The sequence below is a fragment of the Dendrobates tinctorius genome, unplaced genomic scaffold (genome assembly GCF_039654945.1).
Source record: "Dendrobates tinctorius isolate UK_male_01 unplaced genomic scaffold, ASM3965494v1 ptg000017l, whole genome shotgun sequence".
Classification (NCBI taxonomy): domain Eukaryota; kingdom Metazoa; phylum Chordata; class Amphibia; order Anura; family Dendrobatidae; genus Dendrobates; species Dendrobates tinctorius.
In genome coordinates, this window is record NW_027361685.1 from 11,709,834 (window position 1) to 11,733,564 (window position 23,731).

A 23,731-nucleotide genomic window follows, 5' to 3' on the forward strand; every position below is an offset into this window, starting at 1 on the left:
GTGTTCAAATCAAGAAAATGATAAGGGTGCCCATACTTTTGCACCAGTCAAATTTTGTTTAAATGCAGATTGCACATTTTCTGTTAATACAATAAACCTCATTAAAATCCAGAAATATAACTGAGTCCATCAGTTATTAGATATATGAAACTGAAATAGCTTGTTATAAAGAAAAAAGGTTAACATTAATAGGGGTGCCCAAACTTTTACATATGACTGTATCTATTTAGGTCCCTCCCAATTATGGTACCAGCCAGAACGTTCACTCATTCACACTCTATGATGTCTAAGTTTCTTTGGCTAGGAAAACAACCCAGAATTGTGCAAAAACTTATGTTCCGTCACAGAAAAGAAGGGGGTTTATCTCTCCCTAATTTTACACTTTATTACAAGTCGGCACAGATTGCTCCATTAATAAGTGCGTGTTGATATCCCAATAGTCCGAGATGGGTTATTCTGGAATCATTTCTCTCCAAACCATTCTCTTTATCAGGCCTAATGTGGACCACAGACCGACTTCCACGGGGGTTAATGAATGTGGCTCCTTTTACAGTCCACTCGTTGCTTCTTTGGAGGAAAGTTTAAATATAACTTACAATCAAGCCCTTCTCCCCTGACAGCTATATTACAAAACCCCATGTTCCCGCCAGGTCTTGAGCCACAAATGTTTTCTTGGTGGAAGCTGAAAGGTATTCATATACTTAGGCTGTGTTCACACACAGCGTTTTTATCGCGGTTTTTTTGGCAAACGCGACAAAGAAGCTTCCCATTAATTTTGCACTTTTTGTGCACATTGATGCGTTTTTTACCGCGAAAAAAAAAAACGCATCGCTGTAAAAAACGCAGCATGCTCATTAATTTCGCGTTTTGTTCCGCGTTTCTGGCTTTTTCCATGTGTCTAGAAACTACGCGGAAAAAAACGCAAAAAAACCACGCGGAAAACGCGCAGAAAAAAACGCGCGGTTTCTGGAAAGGGAGTCAGGTTTTTCAGCAGAAAATTTCTGCTACGTGTGCACATAGCCTTAAACATTTGTGTTCCCCATTTAATATCTTAGGCTAAGTGCACACGTAGCAGAAATTTTCTGCTGAAAAACCTGACTCCCTTTCCAGAAACCGCGCGTTTTTTTCTGCGCGTGTTTTTTGTGTGTTTTTTTTCTGCGTTTTCAAAACGCATATAACTAGCCAGAAACGCGGAAAAATCTGCGTAATTATTGAGCATGCTGCGTTTTTTACCGTGATGCGGTTTTTTTCGTGGTGAAAAATGCATAGAAATGAATGGGAAGCTTATTTTTAGCGGTTTTATTGGAAAAACCGCTAAAAATACCGCTAAAAAAACGCTGTGTGTGAACACAGCCTTACTTGACAGACAGGAATTTGTTCAAATATTTGAACCTCCAGTTAGGGAGGTAATGCGATTGAACCAGATCTCCCACTTTGCAAAGCAGATCCTCCCGAGCGGTACTACTCTCAGGGCAACGAGGTTTGAAAATTAATGTCTAAATGACCCTTTGGGCAGGGGAACGATCTCATTGATCTACTATGCTATAAATTCTCCAGAAGATGATAAAAAATTGAAGTATATGTTACAGTGGGAGGAGGATTCAGGGTTTGAACAGTCAATTGATGAATAGTATCGTAGCTATGACACCCTATCATGAGGTAGTCACCAGACTTCCCTTGTGGAGACCTCCTTAAAACTATTGCACAGAGTCTATTATGGACCAGAAAAAATTCACAGCATTTTTCCCAATATCTCGGGAGACTGTTTTGGGGCTGTGGAATATCTGGTGACATGAGACATATTTGGTGGTCTTGTACGGTGGTTTCTGGGCTTTGGGAGAAGGTGAAGCGTCTGATAGCACAGATGTATGGTGGACCGGTTAATCTGGAACCTTCTACCCTTTTACTGGGAACCAGGCCTTCCCGGCTTCCAGAAAGATTTCAGAAGCTAGTAAACTACTTATGTATGGTCACTAAAATCCACATTGCGGCAAAGTGGAAGTCGCCCTCACTGCCAATATCTATGGTGAAAGAGAAGATGAACGACATTATGTTATATAAAAGAATAGAAGCAACTAGAACCGACAGGTGGGATTCTTTCTTCAGGGTTTGGCATCCCTGGATGGAGCTTCACTCAGATACTCGACTGGATCAGGCACGGAGGCTCTCTCTGTAGCCAATTGAGAACTGATCACGGCCTGGGACGGGATTCAGATATGATCCTACAATAGTGAGTTGCATAACTGCTTTAATCGCCCTGGATTGGTCATTGATGATACCATTATAGATTATTGGATATCGTATAAATAAATCCTTTGTGCCTTTCCCTACCCCTGTCTATGTCCTGTCTCCCCTTATATTATTTGAAGTTTATTGAATGTATGGTAAATTGTTAGCTTATGCTCCCTTGCATGGGAGATCATAACTTGGACTTGGTTTAATAAGTTTCTAAATAAAAATTTATTGAAACTAATCTGCTGAAATCTCGTTTATTTCCTCCCTTCCAGAGACCGACTGAGGCTCATAAACGGCCATGCTCCTCTCCGGTCACCGTGGGGGGTTTGGTAGAAGGATGGAGGGTTGTGCCTGTGAGTCACGGTTCACCTTCCCTATCCTTTACCCCTTATACCTGACCTGTTTATCCAATTATCCTGAGCTAAATGGTTTTACAAACTTACTGTGACACACAGGGCCGGTTTTAGGCAAAGTGGGGCCCTAGGCAAAGTTTAAAATGGGGCCCAAATGCTGACATATGGCACATCACACAGGAGCATTTCGGTTGTAGTTGCATGCGCTGAGTTCAGGCCGCTAAACAAGCATGATTGACAATATTGAAATCGTTCCACACTTGTTTCCCGGCCTCTTTCCACTGGCTGAGGAATAATGATGGGAACAGAACAATCACTATTAGATCAATCTGTCCCCAGACAGTATCATGTTATCAGCAGCACATCTACAGTTTACACCGGCGATGTGCTGCTGAGAACAATGATTTTTCTTCCGGCATAAACAATCCAATCACTCAATGAATATGCAGCATTTTGCTTGTTTAGTATAATACACCCCATAGTCCGACATATATTATAATGTGCAGTCCTCCATATTGTAAAATCCACACCTCATAGTCCTCCATATAATATGTGCCCCATAGTCCTCTATATAGTATAATACACTCCCTATAGTCCTCCATATATTATTATGTGCCCCATAGTCCTCTATATAGTATAATACACTCCCTATAGTCCTCCATATATTAAAATACACTGCTCAGTCTTCCATATAGTATTATACACTTCCCATAGTCCTCCATATAGAATATAATGTAGCCCACATAGTATATAACACAGCCTCCCCCATAGAATATAATATACCCCCCAATAATATTATAACACAGCCCACATAGTATATAACACAGCCACGTTGTATATAACACAGCCTACATAGTATATAGCACAGCCCACATAGTATATTACACAGCCCACATAGTATACAGTACAGCCCACATAGTATACAGCACAGCCCACATAGTATATAGCACAGCTCACATAGTATATAGCACAGCCCACATAGTATATAGCACAGCCCACATAGTATATAGCACAGCCCACATAGTATACAGCACAGCCCACATAGTATACAGCACAGCCCACATAGTATACAGCACAGCCCACATAGTATATAGCACAGCTCACATAGTATATAGCACAGCCCACATAGTATATAGCACAGCCCACATAGTATATAGCACAGCCCACATAGTATATAGCACAGTTCACATAGTATATAGCACAGCCCACATAGTATATAACACAGCCCACATAGTATATAACACAGCCCACATAGTATATAACACAGCCCACATAGTATACAGCACAGCCACATAGTATATAGCACAGCCACGTTGTATATAACACAGCCTACATAGTATATAGCACAGCCCACATAGTATATAACACAGCCCACATAGTATACAGTACAGCCCACATAGTATACAGCACAGCCCACATAGTATATAGCACAGCTCACATAGTATATAGCACAGCTCACAGAGTATATAGCACAGCCCACATAGTATATAACACAGCCCACATAGTATATAACACAGCCCACATAGTATATAGCACAGCCCATAGTATATAGCACAGCCCACATAGTATATAGCACAGCCCACATAGTATATAGCACAGCCCACATAGTATACAGCACAGCCCACATAGTATACAGCACAGCCCACATAGTATACAGCACAGCCCACATAGTATACAGCACAGCCCACATAGTATACAGCACAGCCCACATAGTATACAGCACAGCCCACATAGTATATAGCACAGCCCACATAGTATATAGCACAGCCACATAGTATATAACACAGTCCACATAGTATATAACACAGCCCACATAGTATATAGCACAGCCACATAGTATATAACACAGTCCACATAGCATACAGCACAGCCCACATAGCATATAACACAACCCACATAGCATATAGCACAGCCCACATAGTATATAGCACGGCCCACATAGTATATAGCACGGCCCACATAGTATATAGCACGGCCCACATAGTATATAGCACGGCCCACATAGTATATAGCACGGCCCACATAGTATATAGCACGGCCCACATAGTATATAGCACGGCCCACATAGTATATAGCACGGCCCACATAGTATATAGCACAGCCCACATAGTATATAGCACAGCCACATAGTATATAGCACAGCCACATAGTATATAGCACAGCCACATAGTATATAGCACAGCCACATAGTATATAACACAGCCCACGTAGTATATAACAGTCCACGTAGTATATAGCACAGCCCACATAGTATATAGCCCAGCCCACATAGTATATAACACAGCCCACGTAGTATATAACACAGCCCACGTAGTATATAACACAGTCCACGTAGTATATAGCACAGCGACATAGTATATAGCACAGCCCACATAGTATATAGCACAGCCCACATAGTATATAGCACAGCCAAAATAGTATATAGCACAGCCCACATAGTATATAGCACAGCCCACATAGTATATAGCACGGCCCACATAGTATATAGCACAGTCCACATAGTATATAACACAGCCCACATAGTATATAGCACAGTCCACATAGTATATAGCACGGCCCACATAGCATATAGCACAGCCCACATAGTATATAGCACAGCCCACATAGTATATACCAGGGCCCACATACTGTATATGGAGTCCACAAACTACAGTGGGGAAAATAAGTATTTGTTATGCTGGCAATTTTGCAAGTTTTCCAACCTACAAAGAATGAAGAGGTCTGTAATTTTTATTGCAGGTACACTTCAACTGTGAGACAAAATGTAAAAATAAAAAACAGAAAATCACATTGTATGTTTTCTAAATAAGTAAATTAAATTTTATTGGATGAAAGTAGTAAAGTAGTATTTGATCACCTGCCAACTAGCCAGAATTCTGGCTCTCACAGACCTGTTAGTTTTTCTTTATGAAGCCTCCTACTCTGCACTCATTACCTGTATTAATTGCACCTATTTAAACTTATTACCTGTATACTAGAAACCTGTCCACACACTCAATCACACTCCCAACCTCTCCACAATGGCCAAGACCAAAGAGCTGTCCAAGGACACCAGGGAAAAAATTGTAGACCTGCACAAGGCTGGGATGAGCTACAGGACAATAGGCAAGCAGCTAGGTGAGAAGGCAACTGTTGGTGCAATTATTAGAAACATTGAAGAAATACAAGATGACTGATCTTCCGTAGTCTGGGGCTCCATGCAAGATCTCGCCTCGTAGAGTAAGGGTGATTCTGAGAAAGGTCAGGAATCAGGCCAGAACTACATGGGACGAGGACCTGGTCAATGACTTGAAGAGAGCTGGGACCACAGTCTCAAACATTACAGTTAGCAATACATGATGCTGTCATGGATTAAAATCCTGCAAGGCACGGAAGGTTCCCCTGCTCACGCCAGCACATGTCCAGGCCTATTTGAAGGTCGCCAATGACCATCTGGATGATCCAGAGGAGGCATGGGAGAAGGTCAAGTGGTCAGATGAGACCAAAAGAGAATTTTTGGGTATCAACTCCATACATATGTGAGGAGGAACAAGAAGGATGAGTACAACCCCAAGAACACAGTCCCAACCGTGAAGCCTAGTGGGGGAAACATCATACTTTGGGGGTGTTTTTCTGCAAAGGGGACAGGACAACTGCAACGTATTGAAGGAAGGATGGATGGGGTCATGTACCGGGAGATTTTGGCTAACAACCTCCTTCTCTCAGTAACAGCATTGAAGATGGGTCGAGGCTGGGTCTTTGAGCAGAACAATGACCCAAAACACAGAGACAGGGAAACTAAGGAGTGGCTACTAAAGAAGAATGTCAGGGTCCTGGAGTGGCCTAGCCGGTCTCCAGACCTGAACCCAACAGGAAATCTTTGGAGGAGCGGAAACTCAATGTTGCCAAGCAACAGCTCCGAAAACTGAAATATCTGGAGAAGATCTGTATGGAGGAGGGGGCCAAAAATCCTGTTTCTCTATTGTGTCAAATACTTATTTCATGCAATAAAATTCCCATTAATTCCTTAGAAATCATAGGATGTGATCGTCTGTTATTTATTGTTAGATTCTGTCTCTCACAGGTGAAGTCTTCCTACAATAACAATTACCGACCTCTCCATTCTCTGTAGGGGGAAACCTGGAAAATCGGCAGAACATCAAAGACTTATTCTCCCCACTGTACCCTAAGAAAATGTGTTCTCCAGGAATCCAATAGCGTCTTCCCTCCCAAGCCTCGCCGGGTGGGCATGAAGCGCCGGACAGTCATCGGGAATTGTCTGACACATTTTGGGGCCGTTTTTACCTATTTCCCCTTTTATAAAGGTAAACTCTGGGGAGAAAACTATTTTTGTGGTAAAATGTAATTATTTTTTCCTCATCGCCCAATGGTATAAAATTCTGGGACACAGATGAGTAATTGAGAGGTGGCGGGTGTAACATGGCGCCTCTTATTGGGGGCTCTGATAATGTGACATGGCCCCTAACACCATAAGAGCAGACTCTGCCCTGTCAGACGGCCCTCCTTCCCTCCTGAGGAGTGTCCGGCCCCTTATGGGGTATCGGCACTCAGGGGAAATTGTGGAACAAGTGGTTTCTGTTTTCTCCTCTTCTCCCGTGTGATAATTACAGACTTGGGGACAGAGCGACATTTTAGTGGGAACATTTCATTCCTCCGCTCAATGTTACACAATTCTGTGACCCCCTGAGGGTTAATAATCCTCCCTGCCCCCTAGATGAGCCCCCAGAGGTGGAGGGGGTAACATGGGGCCACTTGTGGGGTCTCTGCTGTTCTGGTGTCAGAGCTCTTCACACGTCACACGGCGTCCGCCGTCTATCCCAGCCACAATGGCGCCCCTTCCCTCCCGAGCCTGTGGGGTACCGGCCCTCAGGAGACACGGCGCACTGTGCGGCCTCAGCGCTCCTGTCACCTTTAGGACAATGATACATTGGGGGAAAGTCACATTTCTGTGAGGAAAACAGGAAAATTGTCATTTCTTCCTTCCACATTGCTGAAATTCCTGTCACACTGTCCGAATTCAGAGATTGTCCTGTCAGAAAGGAGAAGACAGGGAGCGAAAGGGTTAATAGGACTCACAGGAGGAACCGGCCCAGAAAGCAGAAGGTGCAGGAGCGTCCGCCACATATATGACTGCTCTGTGCACACAGGACCTGTGATGAGGTCACAGGAGGGGAGGAGTCAGGGGTCACATGATCTGGGGCCACCGATGCATGGTACAGGACCTGCGATGAGGTAACGATCATGTCATTTAAGGGGGAGGAGCCAGAGAGCTTGCAGGCTGGAAGCTGAGAAGATGGGAAACTTGTGAGAGGTAATGGCGGGAACAGGGAACATGGGGAGGACAGGGGGTGTGTGATAGAGGGGAGCGAGTGGGTGCAGGGGGTGTGTGATAGAGGGGAGCGAGAGGGTGCAGGGGGTGTGTGATAGAGGGGAGCGGGAGGGGGCAGGGGGTGTGTGATAGAGGGGAGCGAGAGGGTGCAGGGGGTGTGTGATAGAGGGGAGCGGGAGGGAGCAGGGGGTGTGTGATAGAGGGGAGCGAGTGGGTGCAGGGGGTGTGTGATAGAGGGGAGCGAGAGGGCGCAGGGGGTGTGTGATAGAGGGGAGCGAGAGGGTGCAGGGGGTGTGTGATAGACGGGAGCGAGAGGGGGCAGGGGGTGTGTGATAGAGGGGAGCGAGAGGGTGCAGGGGGTGTGTGATAGAGGGGAGCAAGAGGGGGCAGGGGGTGTGTGATAGAGGGGAGCGGGAGGGTGCAGGGGGTGTGTGATAGAGGGGAGCAAGAGGGGGCAGGGGGTGTGTGATAGAGGGGAGCGGGAGGGGGCAGGGGGTGTGTGATAGAGGGGAGCGGGAGGGGGCAGGGGGTGTGTGATAGAGGGGAGCGGGAGGGCGCAGGGGGTGTGTGATAGAGGGGAGCGAGAGGGGGCAGGGGGTGTGTGATAGAGGGGAGCGAGAGGGCGCAGGGGGTGTGTGATAGAGGGGAGCGAGAGGCTGCAGGGGGTGTGTGATAGAGGGGAGCGGGAGGGGGCAGGGGGTGTGTGATAGAGGGGAGCGGGAGGGGGCAGGGGGTGTGTGATAGAGGGGAGCGAGAGGGGGCAGGGGGTGTGTGATAGAGGGGAGCGAGTGGGTGCAGGGGGTGTGTGATAGAGGGGAGCGAGAGGGGGCAGGGGGTGTGTGATAGAGGGGAGCGAGAGGGGGCAGGGGGTGTGTGATAGAGGGGAGCGAGAGGGGGCAGGGGGTGTGTGATAGAGGGGAGCGAGAGGGCGCAGGGGGTGTGTGATAGAGGGGAGCGAGAGGGGGCAGGGGGTGTGTGACAGAGGGGAGGGGGCAGGGGGTGTGTGATAGAGGGGAGCGGGAGGGGGCAGGGGGTGTGTGATAGAGGGGAGGGGGCAGGGGGTGTGTGATAGAGGGGAGCGGGAGGGGGCAGGGGGTGTGTGATAGAGGGGAGCGGGAGGGGGCAGGGGGTGTGTGATAGAGGGGAGCGGGAGGGGGCAGGGGGTGTGTGATAGAGGGGAGCGGGTGGGGGCAGGGGGTGTGTGATAGAGGGGAGCGGGTGGGTGCAGGGGGTGTGTGATAGAGGGGAGCGAGTGGGTGCAGGGGGTGTGTGATAGAGGGGAGCGAGAGGGGGCAGGGGGTGTGTGATAGAGGGGAGCGAGAGGGTGCAGGGGGTGTGTGATAGAGGGGAGCGGGAGGGGGCAGGGGGTGTGTGATAGAGGGGAGCGAGAGGGTGCAGGGGGTGTGTGATAGAGGGGAGCGGGAGGGAGCAGGGGGTGTGTGATAGAGGGGAGCGAGTGGGTGCAGGGGGTGTGTGATAGAGGGGAGCGAGAGGGCGCAGGGGGTGTGTGATAGAGGGGAGCGAGAGGGTGCAGGGGGTGTGTGATAGACGGGAGCGAGAGGGGGCAGGGGGTGTGTGATAGAGGGGAGCGAGAGGGTGCAGGGGGTGTGTGATAGAGGGGAGCAAGAGGGGGCAGGGGGTGTGTGATAGAGGGGAGCGGGAGGGTGCAGGGGGTGTGTGATAGAGGGGAGCAAGAGGGGGCAGGGGGTGTGTGATAGAGGGGAGCGGGAGGGGGCAGGGGGTGTGTGATAGAGGGGAGCGGGAGGGGGCAGGGGGTGTGTGATAGAGGGGAGCGGGAGGGCGCAGGGGGTGTGTGATAGAGGGGAGCGAGAGGGGGCAGGGGGTGTGTGATAGAGGGGAGCGAGAGGGCGCAGGGGGTGTGTGATAGAGGGGAGCGAGAGGCTGCAGGGGGTGTGTGATAGAGGGGAGCGGGAGGGGGCAGGGGGTGTGTGATAGAGGGGAGCGGGAGGGGGCAGGGGGTGTGTGATAGAGGGGAGCGAGAGGGGGCAGGGGGTGTGTGATAGAGGGGAGCGAGTGGGTGCAGGGGGTGTGTGATAGAGGGGAGCGAGAGGGGGCAGGGGGTGTGTGATAGAGGGGAGCGAGAGGGGGCAGGGGGTGTGTGATAGAGGGGAGCGAGAGGGGGCAGGGGGTGTGTGATAGAGGGGAGCGAGAGGGCGCAGGGGGTGTGTGATAGAGGGGAGCGAGAGGGGGCAGGGGGTGTGTGACAGAGGGGAGGGGGCAGGGGGTGTGTGATAGAGGGGAGCGGGAGGGGGCAGGGGGTGTGTGATAGAGGGGAGGGGGCAGGGGGTGTGTGATAGAGGGGAGCGGGAGGGGGCAGGGGGTGTGTGATAGAGGGGAGCGGGAGGGGGCAGGGGGTGTGTGATAGAGGGGAGCGGGAGGGGGCAGGGGGTGTGTGATAGAGGGGAGCGGGTGGGGGCAGGGGGTGTGTGATAGAGGGGAGCGGGTGGGTGCAGGGGGTGTGTGATAGAGGGGAGCGAGTGGGTGCAGGGGGTGTGTGATAGAGGGGAGCGAGAGGGGGCAGGGGGTGTGTGATAGAGGGGAGCGAGAGGGGGCAGGGGGTGTGTGATAGAGGGGAGCGAGAGGGCGCAGGGGGTGTGTGATAGAGGGGAGCGAGAGGGCGCAGGGGGTGTGTGATAGAGGGGAGCGAGAGGGGGCAGGGGGTGTGTGATAGAGGGGAGCGAGAGGGGGCAGGGGGTGTGTGATAGAGGGGAGCGAGAGGGGGCAGGGGGTGTGTGATAGAGGGGAGCGAGAGGGGGCAGGGGGTGTGTGATAGAGGGGAGCGAGAGGGGGCAGGGGGTGTGTGATAGAGGGGAGCGAGAGGGGGCAGGGGGTGTGTGATAGAGGGGAGCGAGAGGGGGCAGGGGGTGTGTGATAGAGGGGAGCGAGAGGGGGCAGGGGGTGTGTGATAGAGGGGAGCGAGAGGGGGCAGGGGGTGTGTGATAGAGGGGAGCGAGAGGGGGCAGGGGGTGTGTGATAGAGGGGAGCGAGAGGGGGCAGGGGGTGTGTGATAGAGGGGAGCGAGAGGGGGCAGGGGGTGTGTGATAGAGGGGAGCGAGAGGGGGCAGGGGGTGTGTGATAGAGGGGAGCGAGAGGGGGCAGGGGGTGTGTGATAGAGGGGAGCGAGAGGGGGCAGGGGGTGTGTGATAGAGGGGAGCGAGACGGGGCAGGGGGTGTGTGATAGAGGGGAGCGAGACGGGGCAGGGGGTGTGTGATAGAGGGGAGCGGGAGGGGGCAGGGGGTGTGTGATAGAGGGGAGCGGGAGGGGGCAGGGGGTGTGTGATAGAGGGGAGCGGGAGGGGGCAGGGGGTGTGTGATAGAGGGGAGCGGGAGGGGGCAGGGGGTGTGTGATAGAGGGGAGCGAGAGGGGGCAGGGGGTGTGTGATAGAGGGGAGCGAGAGGGGGCAGGGGGTGTGTGATAGAGGGGAGCGAGAGGGGGCAGGGGGTGTGTGATAGAGGGGAGCGAGAGGCTGCAGGGGGTGTGTGATAGAGGGGAGCGAGAGGCTGCAGGGGGTGTGTGATAGAGGGGAGCGAGAGGCTGCAGGGGGTGTGTGATAGAGGGGAGCGAGAGGCTGCAGGGGGTGTGTGATAGAGGGGAGCGAGAGGCTGCAGGGGGTGTGTGATAGAGGGGAGCGAGAGGGTGCAGGGGGTGTGTGATAGAGGGGAGCGAGAGGGTGCAGGGGGTGTGTGATAGAGGGGAGCGAGAGGGTGCAGGGGGTGTGTGATAGAGGGGAGCGAGAGGGTGCAGGGGGTGTGTGATAGAGGGGAGCGAGAGGGTGCAGGGGGTGTGTGATAGAGGGGAGCGAGAGGGTGCAGGGGGTGTGTGATAGAGGGGAGCGAGAGGGTGCAGGGGGTGTGTGATAGAGGGGAGCGAGAGGGTGCAGGGGGTGTGTGATAGAGGGGAGCGAGAGGGGGCAGGGGGTGTGTGATAGAGGGGAGCGAGAGGGGGCAGGGGGTGTGGGAGATGGAGGGGTGTGAGAGGCTGCAGGGTGAGTGAGACGGAGGGGTGCAGGGTATGTGCAGTTCCAGCTTCCAGTGACAGGTGAGTGATGGGAGTGGCGGTGTTGCACCCACCGATCAGACATTGATCACCCATCCTAAGGATACGGATTGGTCATCAGTGGTAAAGTCGTGGCCTCTGTACACAATCTAAGGCTAGTTTCACACTAGCGTTTTTGAGCGCAGCGACGGCCTGCGCACGGCCGTCGCTAAGCCCCGCCTCCGCCGGTAGCTCCGCCTACCGGCGCATGACGCTGCATGCGCCCTGCGTCCCTTATCTCCCGCTCCCCTTTATCACTGGGGGCACAGGCCATGCGCAGTATGCGTTTGGCGGCGCATGCGCCTTTTTGACGGTGCGTCGGCGCAACCAAACTGCAGCAGGTTGCGTTTGGCGCAGGTCGGCGCACTGTCAAAAAGGCTCATACTGCGCACGGAGTGTTCCCATAGTACAGGGCCCCTTTCTTGGCCCCACACAGTGTAATGCCCCCATTATGCCCCTGTAAGCAGGGTTCTGCCCCACAACCAGCTGCCTCGGGCACTTTACCATGGCCGGTACCTCAGATTCCTCCCCGCACCCCTTTCCTTTGGGGCTGTGGCCTTTATAATATCAGGAAACTGTGTCCTCAAGGTCACCTGACCTGGTGCACCATCTAGACTCTTCCTCCCTGAAACTCTCCCTTTCCCCATTGATTCCACATAGACTGCCATCTGTATGGCAGATGGCAGTCTATGTACAAATGCCGCACAGCCCTGAGGATTTGTTCTTATGACTCTCCTTCTAACACCCCTTAGGCTACTTTCACACTCTTTGCAAACGCACATAAAAATGCATCATGCGTTTGTGTGCATTTTTTGCGGGTTTAGGCGCGTTTTTTAAAAAAAATACACATGCTTTTTTTGCGCTGATGTGCGCATTACCATGCGCACGTCAGCACACCCGTAGACTATAATGAGTGGGTGAAAATAAACGCATTGCGTGCACATGAGTTTTTTTGGGACAGGTTGGACGCACAAAAAATGCAACAAGATGCATTTTGTGCGCGCGAGCGCACACTACAAAAAAACGCATGTGTATGCGCACCCATGTAAAACGCAAAAAAGCGCAAGTGTGAAACCAGCCTTATGCAGTATATATGATGCCCCTCACACAGTATAGTGTGTCCACAGTACTGGCATCTCTCACACAAAAGATATTTCCACAGTATCGCCATCCCACCACACACAGTATAATCTTCTCACAGTATCACCATCCCACCACACACAGCATAATCTCACAGTATCACCATCCCACCACACACAGTATAATCTTCTCACAGTATCACCATCCCACCACACACAGTATAATCTTCTCACAGTATCACCATCCCACCACACACAGTATAATCTCACAGTATCACCATCCCACCACACTCAGTATAATCTTCTCACAGTATCATTATCCCCCACACACAGTATAATCTTCTCACAGTATCACCATCCCCCCACACACAGTATAATCTTCTCACAGTATCACCATCCCACCACACACAGTATAATCTTCTCACAGTATCACCATCCCACCACACACAGTATAATCTTCTCACAGTATCACCATCCCACCACACACAGTATAATCTTCTCACAGTATCACCATCCCACCACACACAGTATATTCTTCTCACAGTATCACCATCCCACCACACACAGTATATTCTTCTCACAGTATCACCATCCCACCACACACAGTATATTCTTCTCACAGTATCACCATCCCACCACACACAGTATAATCTTCTCACAGTATCACCATCCCACCACACACAGTATAATCTTCTCACAGTATCACCATCCCACCACACACAGTATAATCTTCTCACACTATCACCATCCCACCACACACAGTATAATCTTCTCACAGTATCACCATCCCATCACACACAGTATAATCTCACAGTATCACCATCCCACCACACACAGTATAATCTTCTCACAGTATCACCATCCCACCATACACAGTATAATCTTCTCACAGTATCACTATCCCCCACACACAGTATAATCTTCTCACAGTATCACCATCCCACCACACACAGTATAATCTTCTCACAGTATCACCATCCCCCCACCCACAGTATAATCTTCTCACAGTATCACCATCCCACCATACACAGTATAATCTTCTCACAGTATCACTATCCCCCACACACGGTATAATCTTCTCACAGTATCACCATCCCACCACACACAGTATAATCTTCTCACAGTATTACCATCCCACCACACACAGTATAATCTTCTCACAGTATCACCATCCCACCACACACAGTATAATCTTCTCACAATATCACCATCCCACCACACACAGTATAATCTTCTCACAGTATCATCATCCCACCACACACAGTATAATCTTCTCACAGTACCACCATCCCACCATACACAGTATAATCTTCTCACAGTATCACCATCCCACCATACACAGTATAATCTTCTCACAATATCACCATCCCACCACACACAGTATAATCTTCTCACAGTATCATCATCCCACCACACACAGTATAATCTTCTCACAGTACCACCATCCCACCACACACAGTATAATCTTCTCACAGTATCACCATACCACCAGACACAGTATAATCTTCTCACAGTATCACTATCCCCCACACACAGTATAATCTTCTCACAGTATCACCATCCCACCACACACAGTATAATCTTCTCACAGTATCATTATCCCCCACACACAGTATAATCTTCTCACAGTATCACCATCCCCCCACACACAGTATAATCTTCTCACAGTATCACCATCCCACCACACACAGTATAATCTTCTCACAGTATCACCATCCCACCACACACAGTATAATCTTCTCACAGTATCACCATCCCACCACACACAGTATAATCTTCTCACAGTATCACCATCCCACCACACACAGTATATTCTTCTCACAGTATCACCATCCCACCACACACAGTATATTCTTCTCACAGTATCACCATCCCACCACACACAGTATATTCTTCTCACAGTATCACCATCCCACCACACACAGTATAATCTTCTCACAGTATTACCATCCCACCACACACAGTATAATCTTCTCACAGTATCACCATCCCACCACACACAGTATAATCTTCTCACACTATCACCATCCCACCACACACAGTATAATCTTCTCACAGTATCACCATCCCATCACACACAGTATAATCTCACAGTATCACCATCCCACCACACACAGTATAATCTTCTCACAGTATCACCATCCCACCATACACAGTATAATCTTCTCACAGTATCACTATCCCCCACACACAGTATAATCTTCTCACAGTATCACCATCCCACCACACACAGTATAATCTCACAGTATCACCATCCCCCCACCCACAGTATAATCTTCTCACAGTATCACCATCCCACCATACACAGTATAATCTTCTCACAGTATCACTATCCCCCACACACGGTATAATCTTCTCACAGTATCACCATCCCACCACACACAGTATAATCTTCTCACAGTATTACCATCCCACCACACACAGTATAATCTTCTCACAGTATCACCATCCCACCACACACAGTATAATCTTCTCACAATATCACCATCCCACCACACACAGTATAATCTTCTCACAGTATCATCATCCCACCACACACAGTATAATCTTCTCACAGTACCACCATCCCACCATACACAGTATAATCTTCTCACAGTATCACCATCCCACCATACACAGTATAATCTTCTCACAATATCACCATCCCACCACACACAGTATAATCTTCTCACAGTATCATCATCCCACCACACACAGTATAATCTTCTCACAGTACCACCATCCCACCACACACAGTATAATCTCACAGTATCACCATCCCACCATACACAGTATAATCTTCTCACAGTATCACTATCCCCCACACACAGTATAATCTTCTCACAGTATCACCATCCCACCACACACAGTATAATCTTCTCACAGTATCATTATCCCCCACACACAGTATAATCTTCTCACAGTATCACCATCCCACCACACACAGTATAATCTTCTCACAGTATTACCATCCCACCACACACAGTATAATCTTCTCACAGTATCACCATCCCACCACACACAGTATAATCTTCTCACAGTATCACCATCCCACCACACACAGTATAATCTTCTCACAGTATCACCATCCCACCACACATAGTATAATCTTCTCACAGTATCACCATCCCACCACACACAGTATAATCTTCTCACAGTATCACCATCCCACCACACACAGTATCACCATCGCACCACACACAGTATAATCTTCTCACAGTATCACCATCCCACCACACACAGTATAATCTTCTCACAGTATCACCATCCCCCCACACACAGTATAATCTTCTCACAGTATCACCATCCCACCACACACAGTATAATCTTCTCACAGTATCACCATCCCACCACACACAGTATAATCTTCTCACAGTATCACCATCCCCCCACACAGTATAATCTTCTCACAGTATCACCATCCCCCCACACACAGTATAATCTCACACTATCACCATCCCCCCCACACACAGTATAATCTTCTCACAGTATCACCATCCCCCCCACACACAGTATAATCTTCTCACAGTACCACCATCCCACCACACACAGTATAATCTCACAGTATCGCCATCCCACCACACACAGTATAATCTTCTTACAGTATCACCATCCCCCCACACACAGTATAATCTTCTCACAGTACCACCATCCCACCATACACAGTATAATCTTCTCACAGTATCACCATCCCCCCACACACAGTATAATCTTCTCACAGTATCACCATCCCCCACACACAGTATAATCTTCTCACAGTATCACCATCCCACCACACACAGTATAATCTTCTCACAGTATCACCATACCCCCACACTCAGCATAATCTTCTCACAGTATCACCATCCCACCACACATAGTATAATCTTCTCACAGTATCACCATCCCCCCACACAGTATAATGTTCTCATAGTACCGCCATACCCCCACACAGTATAATGTTCTCATAGTACCGCCATACCCCCACACACAGTATAATGTTCTCATAGTACCGCCATACCCCCCACACAGTATAATGTTCCTACAGTACCGCCATACCCCCACACACAGTATAATGTTCCTACAGTACCGCCATACCCCTCCACACAGTATAATGTTCCTACAGTACCGCCATACCCCCACACACAGTATAATGTTCCTACAGTACCGCCATACCCCCACACACAGTATAATGTTCCTACAGTACCGCCATACCCCCACACACAGTATAATGTTCCTACAGTACCGCCATACCCCCACACACAGTATAATGTTCCTACAGTACCGCCATACCCCCACACACAGTATAATGTTCCTACAGTACCGCCATACCCCCACACACAGTATAATGTTCCTACAGTACCGCCATACCCCCACACACAGTATAATGTTCCTACAGTACCGCCATACCCCCACACACAGTATAATGTTCCTACAGTTTCGCCATACCCCCACACACAGTATAATGTTCCTACAGTACCGCCATACCCCCACACACAGTATATTGTTCCTACAGTACCGCCATACCCCCACACAGACAGTATAATGTTCTCATAGTACCACCATACCCCCACACTGTACAATCTTCCCATAGTACCGCCATACCCCCACACAGTATAATGTTCTCATAGTACCGCCATACCCCCACACACAGTATAATGTTCTCCTAGTACCGCCATACCCCCACACAGTATAATGTTCTCACAGTACCGCCATATCTCCACACACAGTATAATGTTCTCATAGTACCGCCATACCCCCACACAGTATAATCTTTTCATAGTACCGCCATACCCCCACACACAGTATAATGTTCCTACAGTACCTCCAAAAATAAAATTAGAGATGAGCAAATATGTTAGGAAAACGATCACCAAACATAAATTCAGCGCTAATATGGTACATTCTGATTCATGATTGGTAAAATGAAAATTTTTCTTATGATCGGAAAAAGTCCGTAACATAAAAGTCAGTAACATTCGGTAAAAGATATAATAGAAGCCAGCAATACACGTGCCACGTTTAGTAAAGTCACAGCCACCAATGTGGGAAACTGGGTTCAAATCCTAGCTCTGCCCTGTTGGACGTAATATACCAGAAGTGGTCCATAACACTATGGTGCCTACCTCAATAAACATGAGAGTGTCTCTTGAACAAAGAGTCTTTCCAGCTGGGACATTGCCCAGATTAACAAGGTCCGCGTCAGATGTCGAGGAACCAAGACAATCTGATGATAAATGGGCTACGGGACCAAACCAACTCAAATGACCACACGGAGATGGGGGTCTCTGTACAGGAGCATTTACTTTATTTTATTCACTTCTTTTATAATCTTTTGCTTAATTATGCAAGGTTCTCAAGTACCAATAGCATCATTTCACTTTATAAGCCAATAATATTGCAAGAAAACCGGAAACTACATATATGTCCGTATCCAAATAGCATAGAAAGTAATATAATGGCATATTCTTCAGAGTAATACACCCCCACCTCCCTTATCTTGCACCTGATGGGAACAGTCTGGTTTCATGACAGTTTGAACTTTTACCTAATTACAAAATTTATCTTACAGCAACAAAAACGGAGAAACGAAGCCTTCAGGAAAAATGGAGAAGTGAAACTTCAGCTCTGATTTTAGTATTAACCCTTCACATTCACCCCTAGATAAATTTTGTTAGCACCTCTGATGATGCATATCTGTTATCCCAAGCTAACAGCTTGAGGGGTACTGGTCTTCACATGACTGATGCTGTGTTACCAGTCATGGCTGTCGCGGTGCACCCGTCCCCCCTGTGTACTGCAGTTCACGAATAACAATTTTTGATAACTGTGGTGGAGATCTTTTGTAGGTAGCCATGTGCTTGGCTTCGACGTCTTCATCAAGTAGCCTTTTGAAATCGGTGCAGAGAAGAGCAGGGGCAACGACGCCTTTGGTATCATCATTAGCTGGCTTAGTGTAGAATTTCCTAATACATACAGAAACACACCAAAGAACAATTTTTAGTATCACATATACAACAAGGATACAGGCAGCAATATGTAACAAGCTTTGTAAAATCCCAGCTATCCAGCCCCCAATTCCCTTAAATCAATTGGCTGGATTGAGAAAGGAGAAGGTGTCTGACCACCAACTGTCCTTATTACGATCATTATCTTTATCGTATTGATCTCTGAGTCATTGTATATCTTGTAACTTTAACTTCTACCAATAATAATATGAAAAATGCGAAAACTAAAACATTATGCCCCCCTTTATTTGCTATTGGCTTGTTGGGTGATGAGGTGGACTTGATAGGGACCGTCATACAAGGGTTCTAGTCCATGCTTCCTGACATGCCTTTTCACGACTACCAAATCTCCAGGCTTCAGGTTATGACAGGTGTCGGTTTCTACTGAATCTGGTAAAGAAGAGGAAACTAGAGCATAGGTGTTAGCAAGATTTTTACTAAGCAGAATAACATATTGAACAGCATGGTCAGTTTCTTCTGATAACTGCTGGGGCTGGAAATTTGCAACTGGGGGCCTAGTACCAAACAATATCTCATATGGGGACAAGCAATATTTTGTAATAGGGGAGTACGGATATGGTATAGTACAATGGGTAGGAGCTCTGACCATGGAGCCGTAGTCTCCTGCATCATTTTGGTCAATTGTCCCTTCAGTGTGCCGTTCAGCCTCTCAACTTCACCACTGGATTGTGGGTGGTACGGAGTATGGAGGGCTACAGTGGATCCAAGCATTGTCAGAACTTCTTGGTACACATGAGAAGAAAAGGCCGGGCCTTGATCACTTTCAACAACTTCTGGAACCCCATATCTGCATATGACTTCCATCACCAATTTCTTCGCTGTGGTTTTTGCAGTCATGTTGGTAACAGGGAATGCTTCCAGCCAGCTGGAGAACCGGGGCCCAGTAGAATTTTTGCACCAGTGCGAGGGCCTGATTCTTTCCTCGATGTGTAGGTCCATGTGCCCATGTGGCAATAGCAGGGTACATCCGCTTAGGGAGACACACAAGTTGGTCCTTTTTCCAGAGACCATTATTCATTCGTGCCCCATCAGTCTTCCATTGCTTCACCTCTTCCTTTGGAGACATTCTCTGCATCGTCATTAAACAGGGTCCAACAGAAAACTTCAGTCTGTTGTAGATCATCAGGTTCTTGTAGGGTTAATGCTTCTTGTAACTGTTTACACTGAGAGCGTGTGGTCACCACAGTTGGTATGGTTAGTTCAACGGGTAAAAGAGCGGCGGCTTTTGCTTGCATATCCGCAAATGTGTTGCCAACAGTCTGTGGACTGGTCCTAGGACCGTGCGCCTTAACTTTGATAATGGCCACCTGAGTAGGTAATTTGATCGAGTCCATGAGGGTTTTAACAGCTTCAGCATTTTTCACTGGGGTTCCGGCAGTAGTAATAAACCCTCGATTGGTCCATAGAGCCCCAAAATCGTGAGCAATACCAAATGCATACCGTGAGTCCGTGTATATATTAGCCCGTCTGTTCTTGGCCAAAGTACATGCAGTAGACAGAGCCTGGAGTTCTGCTTCTTGTGCTGACTGTGAGGGCGGGAGCGCAGCTGCGTGCACTACAGTGTCCTCTGTGGTAACAGCGTATCCTGTGTGGAATCTACCAAACTCGTCAGCATATCTTGAAACATCCGTGTATAACACCAGATCAGGATCTGGGAGTGGATTCTCACTGACATTTGGTGGAGTAGCTGTTTCTTCTATCAGAAATTGGGAACAATCATGTTGGAGGTAATCCTCATCACTGCCATCTTTCCTTATAGTTCATTATACCGTCTTTCAAGGCATTGTAAAGAGGATGCATTATGCGGGATGCATCCGGTATCCACTGACAACAATAAGTGCATAGTCCAAGAAAACGCTGGAGTTCAGCTTCATCTTTTGGGAAAGGAAGGTTGCTGACAGCTATTTTTCTTTCTTCTGTGAGGTGTCAGACACCCTGAAGGAGAAAGTGACCCAAGAATATCACTTGACCAAGGCAGAACTGAAGTCTCGAGGCCGAAACCCGACAGTTCAGTGCTGCCAGATACTTAAGGAGGCTAACAATGCCAGAAATGGCAAAAGACACCTGCTCATATTTTTTTTGCATACTGGTTGGGACTGTTTTGGGCCCCTTGTGGCATAACTGTGGGAAAGGCATGCAAAATACAGATTTCCTCACTGTCTTCATCTACATAGGGATTATATAACCTAAGAACCATCTGACCATCATCTTGGAATTGTATTTCGGAGCAGAACTGTGATAATAAATCTGCCCCTAGTAAATTTACTGGACATGTGGGAGAGATTACAAACTGAATAGTAACCTCGGGGAAGGATTTTATGGGGTTTATTACAGTATATTAATTGGGTCTGCCATCTACTCCGATTAAAACAGAGGCCTGTATGACAATCTCCATAAAAGTGTCCGAATCGGGCACAGCGCCAGAATTGCTGACGAGAATTAGCAGGGAGGGGCTGAGGAGTAAGGTTCTCAGTAGCTGAAGTCTGAGGGGGGCGAGAGTTTGCTGTGTGGGCTGAAGGGCACACTTTGTGCTCGCAGCTGCAGTGGGGGCTGGAGGTTGCTAGTTTTGTTTTGTTTTTTTTTCTTTTTCTTTTTCTCTATGCTGAACAGAGCGGGTTAAAGTCTTCTGAAAACTTTTTATTACTTTCAATACATTGTCCGGAGTGGAATTCTCAACGTCAGGTCTAACTGAAATTATTGCCTCTTGCAATTCGGGTCTGAGGCCGGACATCAAAGTGCCACAAAAAGATGTGTATGGGCTTCAATATACAGGGAGAATCCCAGATCTCTAAATACTGCCATAGGACGCCCATAGAACTTCTCGGCAGTCTCCCCTTCGGCCTTTGTGATATCTGTGAGAGAGATAGCTTGGTCCGCTAATTTATCTTGTGCCCAAACCTTTAAAGCATTGCAAAAATCAACACCACTCTCATAGGTTCCCCCATCCAGATTGACATTATACATTATGCCACCCTCAATAATTGGAAAATACCCCTCCCCAACTTTTACTCGAAGTATGTGTAATAGATCTCTTCGGGAAGTGGAATAAATCTCTCAATTTGCTGCCATTTGCCTGTAGAAAGCCATGGGGGAAGACTCTGGATTGGGTAATTGATTGCAAAGGGTGTCTATTTGGGATGGGGTGAAGGGAGTATACTCATAACCACTAGCAATATTAGACATAGCGGGGACTGAGGCTAGCGGCGGATGATAGTAGGTACCGTCAGCGTCTCCTGGTCTCCTTGTACAATTATTATCTAGCAGGGAGACCTCTTCTTTCAAATCATCACTTTTAACTATTTGTCTGCCTTACACATTAGTATCAATCTCAGTTCCTTCTAAACCAATCACTTTCTCACACCACAGTCACTTTCTTGAACCACAATACATCCAGTCCTTGCCATAATAGACAATTTTTCCTTCTTCAACATAGCAGTAACAGAAACAATCAGAATTCACTTCCTCTGTTCTTCCTAACACCTTCGTCACACAATTCATGTGCCAAGCCACAAAATTCTTTTCCTTCCACGGATTCTCTCATTTAGCGCTAAATATCCTTACCTTAGTTGTGCACAGATCTGGAGCGGCCGTATCAGTCTGTTCCACCGGGTCAATAATCACCCTCTGGGATACCCAAAATTCGCGGTACTCAGTGAAAGGAGGAGGGCGTCTCAGACTATCTCTCCGGACACCTCTGGTTATATATATATATATCTATCTATATATACCTGAGTTATGTATCCTACCCAGTCTTCGATCACGTCACCACGCCCGATTACTAACAATGATCAGGAATTCAGGATATTTTGACTATAAAGAGAGTCACAATCACTGGTCAATCCGGGGTGTCCGTTCCTTATGAGGTACGGTTTGAGCACTGGGCCCCCAACAGGACTGCACCTCTATATGATTCCAGCCATGCATCACCCCACCACGGAGACAAACCTCAGATCCTCTTTGCAGCAACAAGCACAGGAAAACCACACCAACGGTCAGTCTGAACAGTTAACTGCCAAATTACCGTGGTTGTTGTGGGGGATGATCAGTCCCAATTTTCCAGCACCTGTGTCCGCTCCGAGGGTCCTTTGTCTTGTCCTCCATGGGCAGAGGCGTCCCTGTTCGGGGGCCCCACGTTGGGCCGCCAGCTGTCGAGGTAGGGCTAAATTAACCCTTTACGGTTGAGCCAGTGATGTCCAAATTAATCCACAGAGTGTTGCTAGCAACTCAAATGACCACACGGAGACGGGGGTCTCTGTATGGGAGGATCGAGACAGATCACTAGTCCCCTTTATTTTAGTCACTTCTTTTATAATCTTTTGCTTAATTATGCAAGGTTCTCAAGTACCAATAGCATCATTTCACTTTATAAGCCAATAATATTGCAGAAAACCAGAAACTACATATATGTCTGTATCCAAATAGCATAGAAAGTAATATAATGGCATATTCTTCAGAGTAATATACCCCCAACTCCCTAATCTTGCACCTGATGGGAACAGTCTGGTTTCATGACAGTTTGACCTTTTACCTAATTACAAAATTTATCTTACAGCAACAAAAATGGAGAAATGAAACCTTCAGGAAAAATGGAGAAGTGAAACTTCAGCTCTGATTTTAGTATTAACCCTTCACAGATTGACTACAGGAAAGCCTATGACTCAATTCTACACACATGGATCTCTGAATGCTTG

The 23,731-nt window shown here is 48.1% G+C and overlaps 2 protein-coding genes across 5 annotated transcripts in view; one reads left to right on the plus strand and one right to left on the minus strand.

Moving 5' to 3' along the window:
* Positions 1-6,836, minus strand: part of LOC141082340 (uncharacterized) — a 37,755-nt gene extending 30,919 nt beyond the window's left edge. Inside the window, exon 1 of the mRNA XM_073566286.1 lies at positions 6,753-6,836. Within this exon, the coding sequence (XP_073422387.1) occupies positions 6,753-6,836 (84 nt within the window). The remainder of the gene's footprint in view (positions 1-6,752) is intronic.
* Positions 6,837-7,765: 929 nt separating this feature from the next.
* LOC141082288 (uncharacterized) overlaps positions 7,766-23,731 on the plus strand; it is a 34,482-nt gene continuing 18,516 nt past the window's right edge. For 3 of the 4 annotated variants that reach the window (XM_073566235.1, XM_073566238.1, XM_073566239.1), the window contains exon 1: positions 7,766-7,899. The gene's annotated coding sequence lies outside the window, so the exon portion shown is untranslated. The remainder of the gene's footprint in view (positions 7,900-23,731) is intronic. The other variant, XM_073566236.1, reaches the window with a different exon arrangement.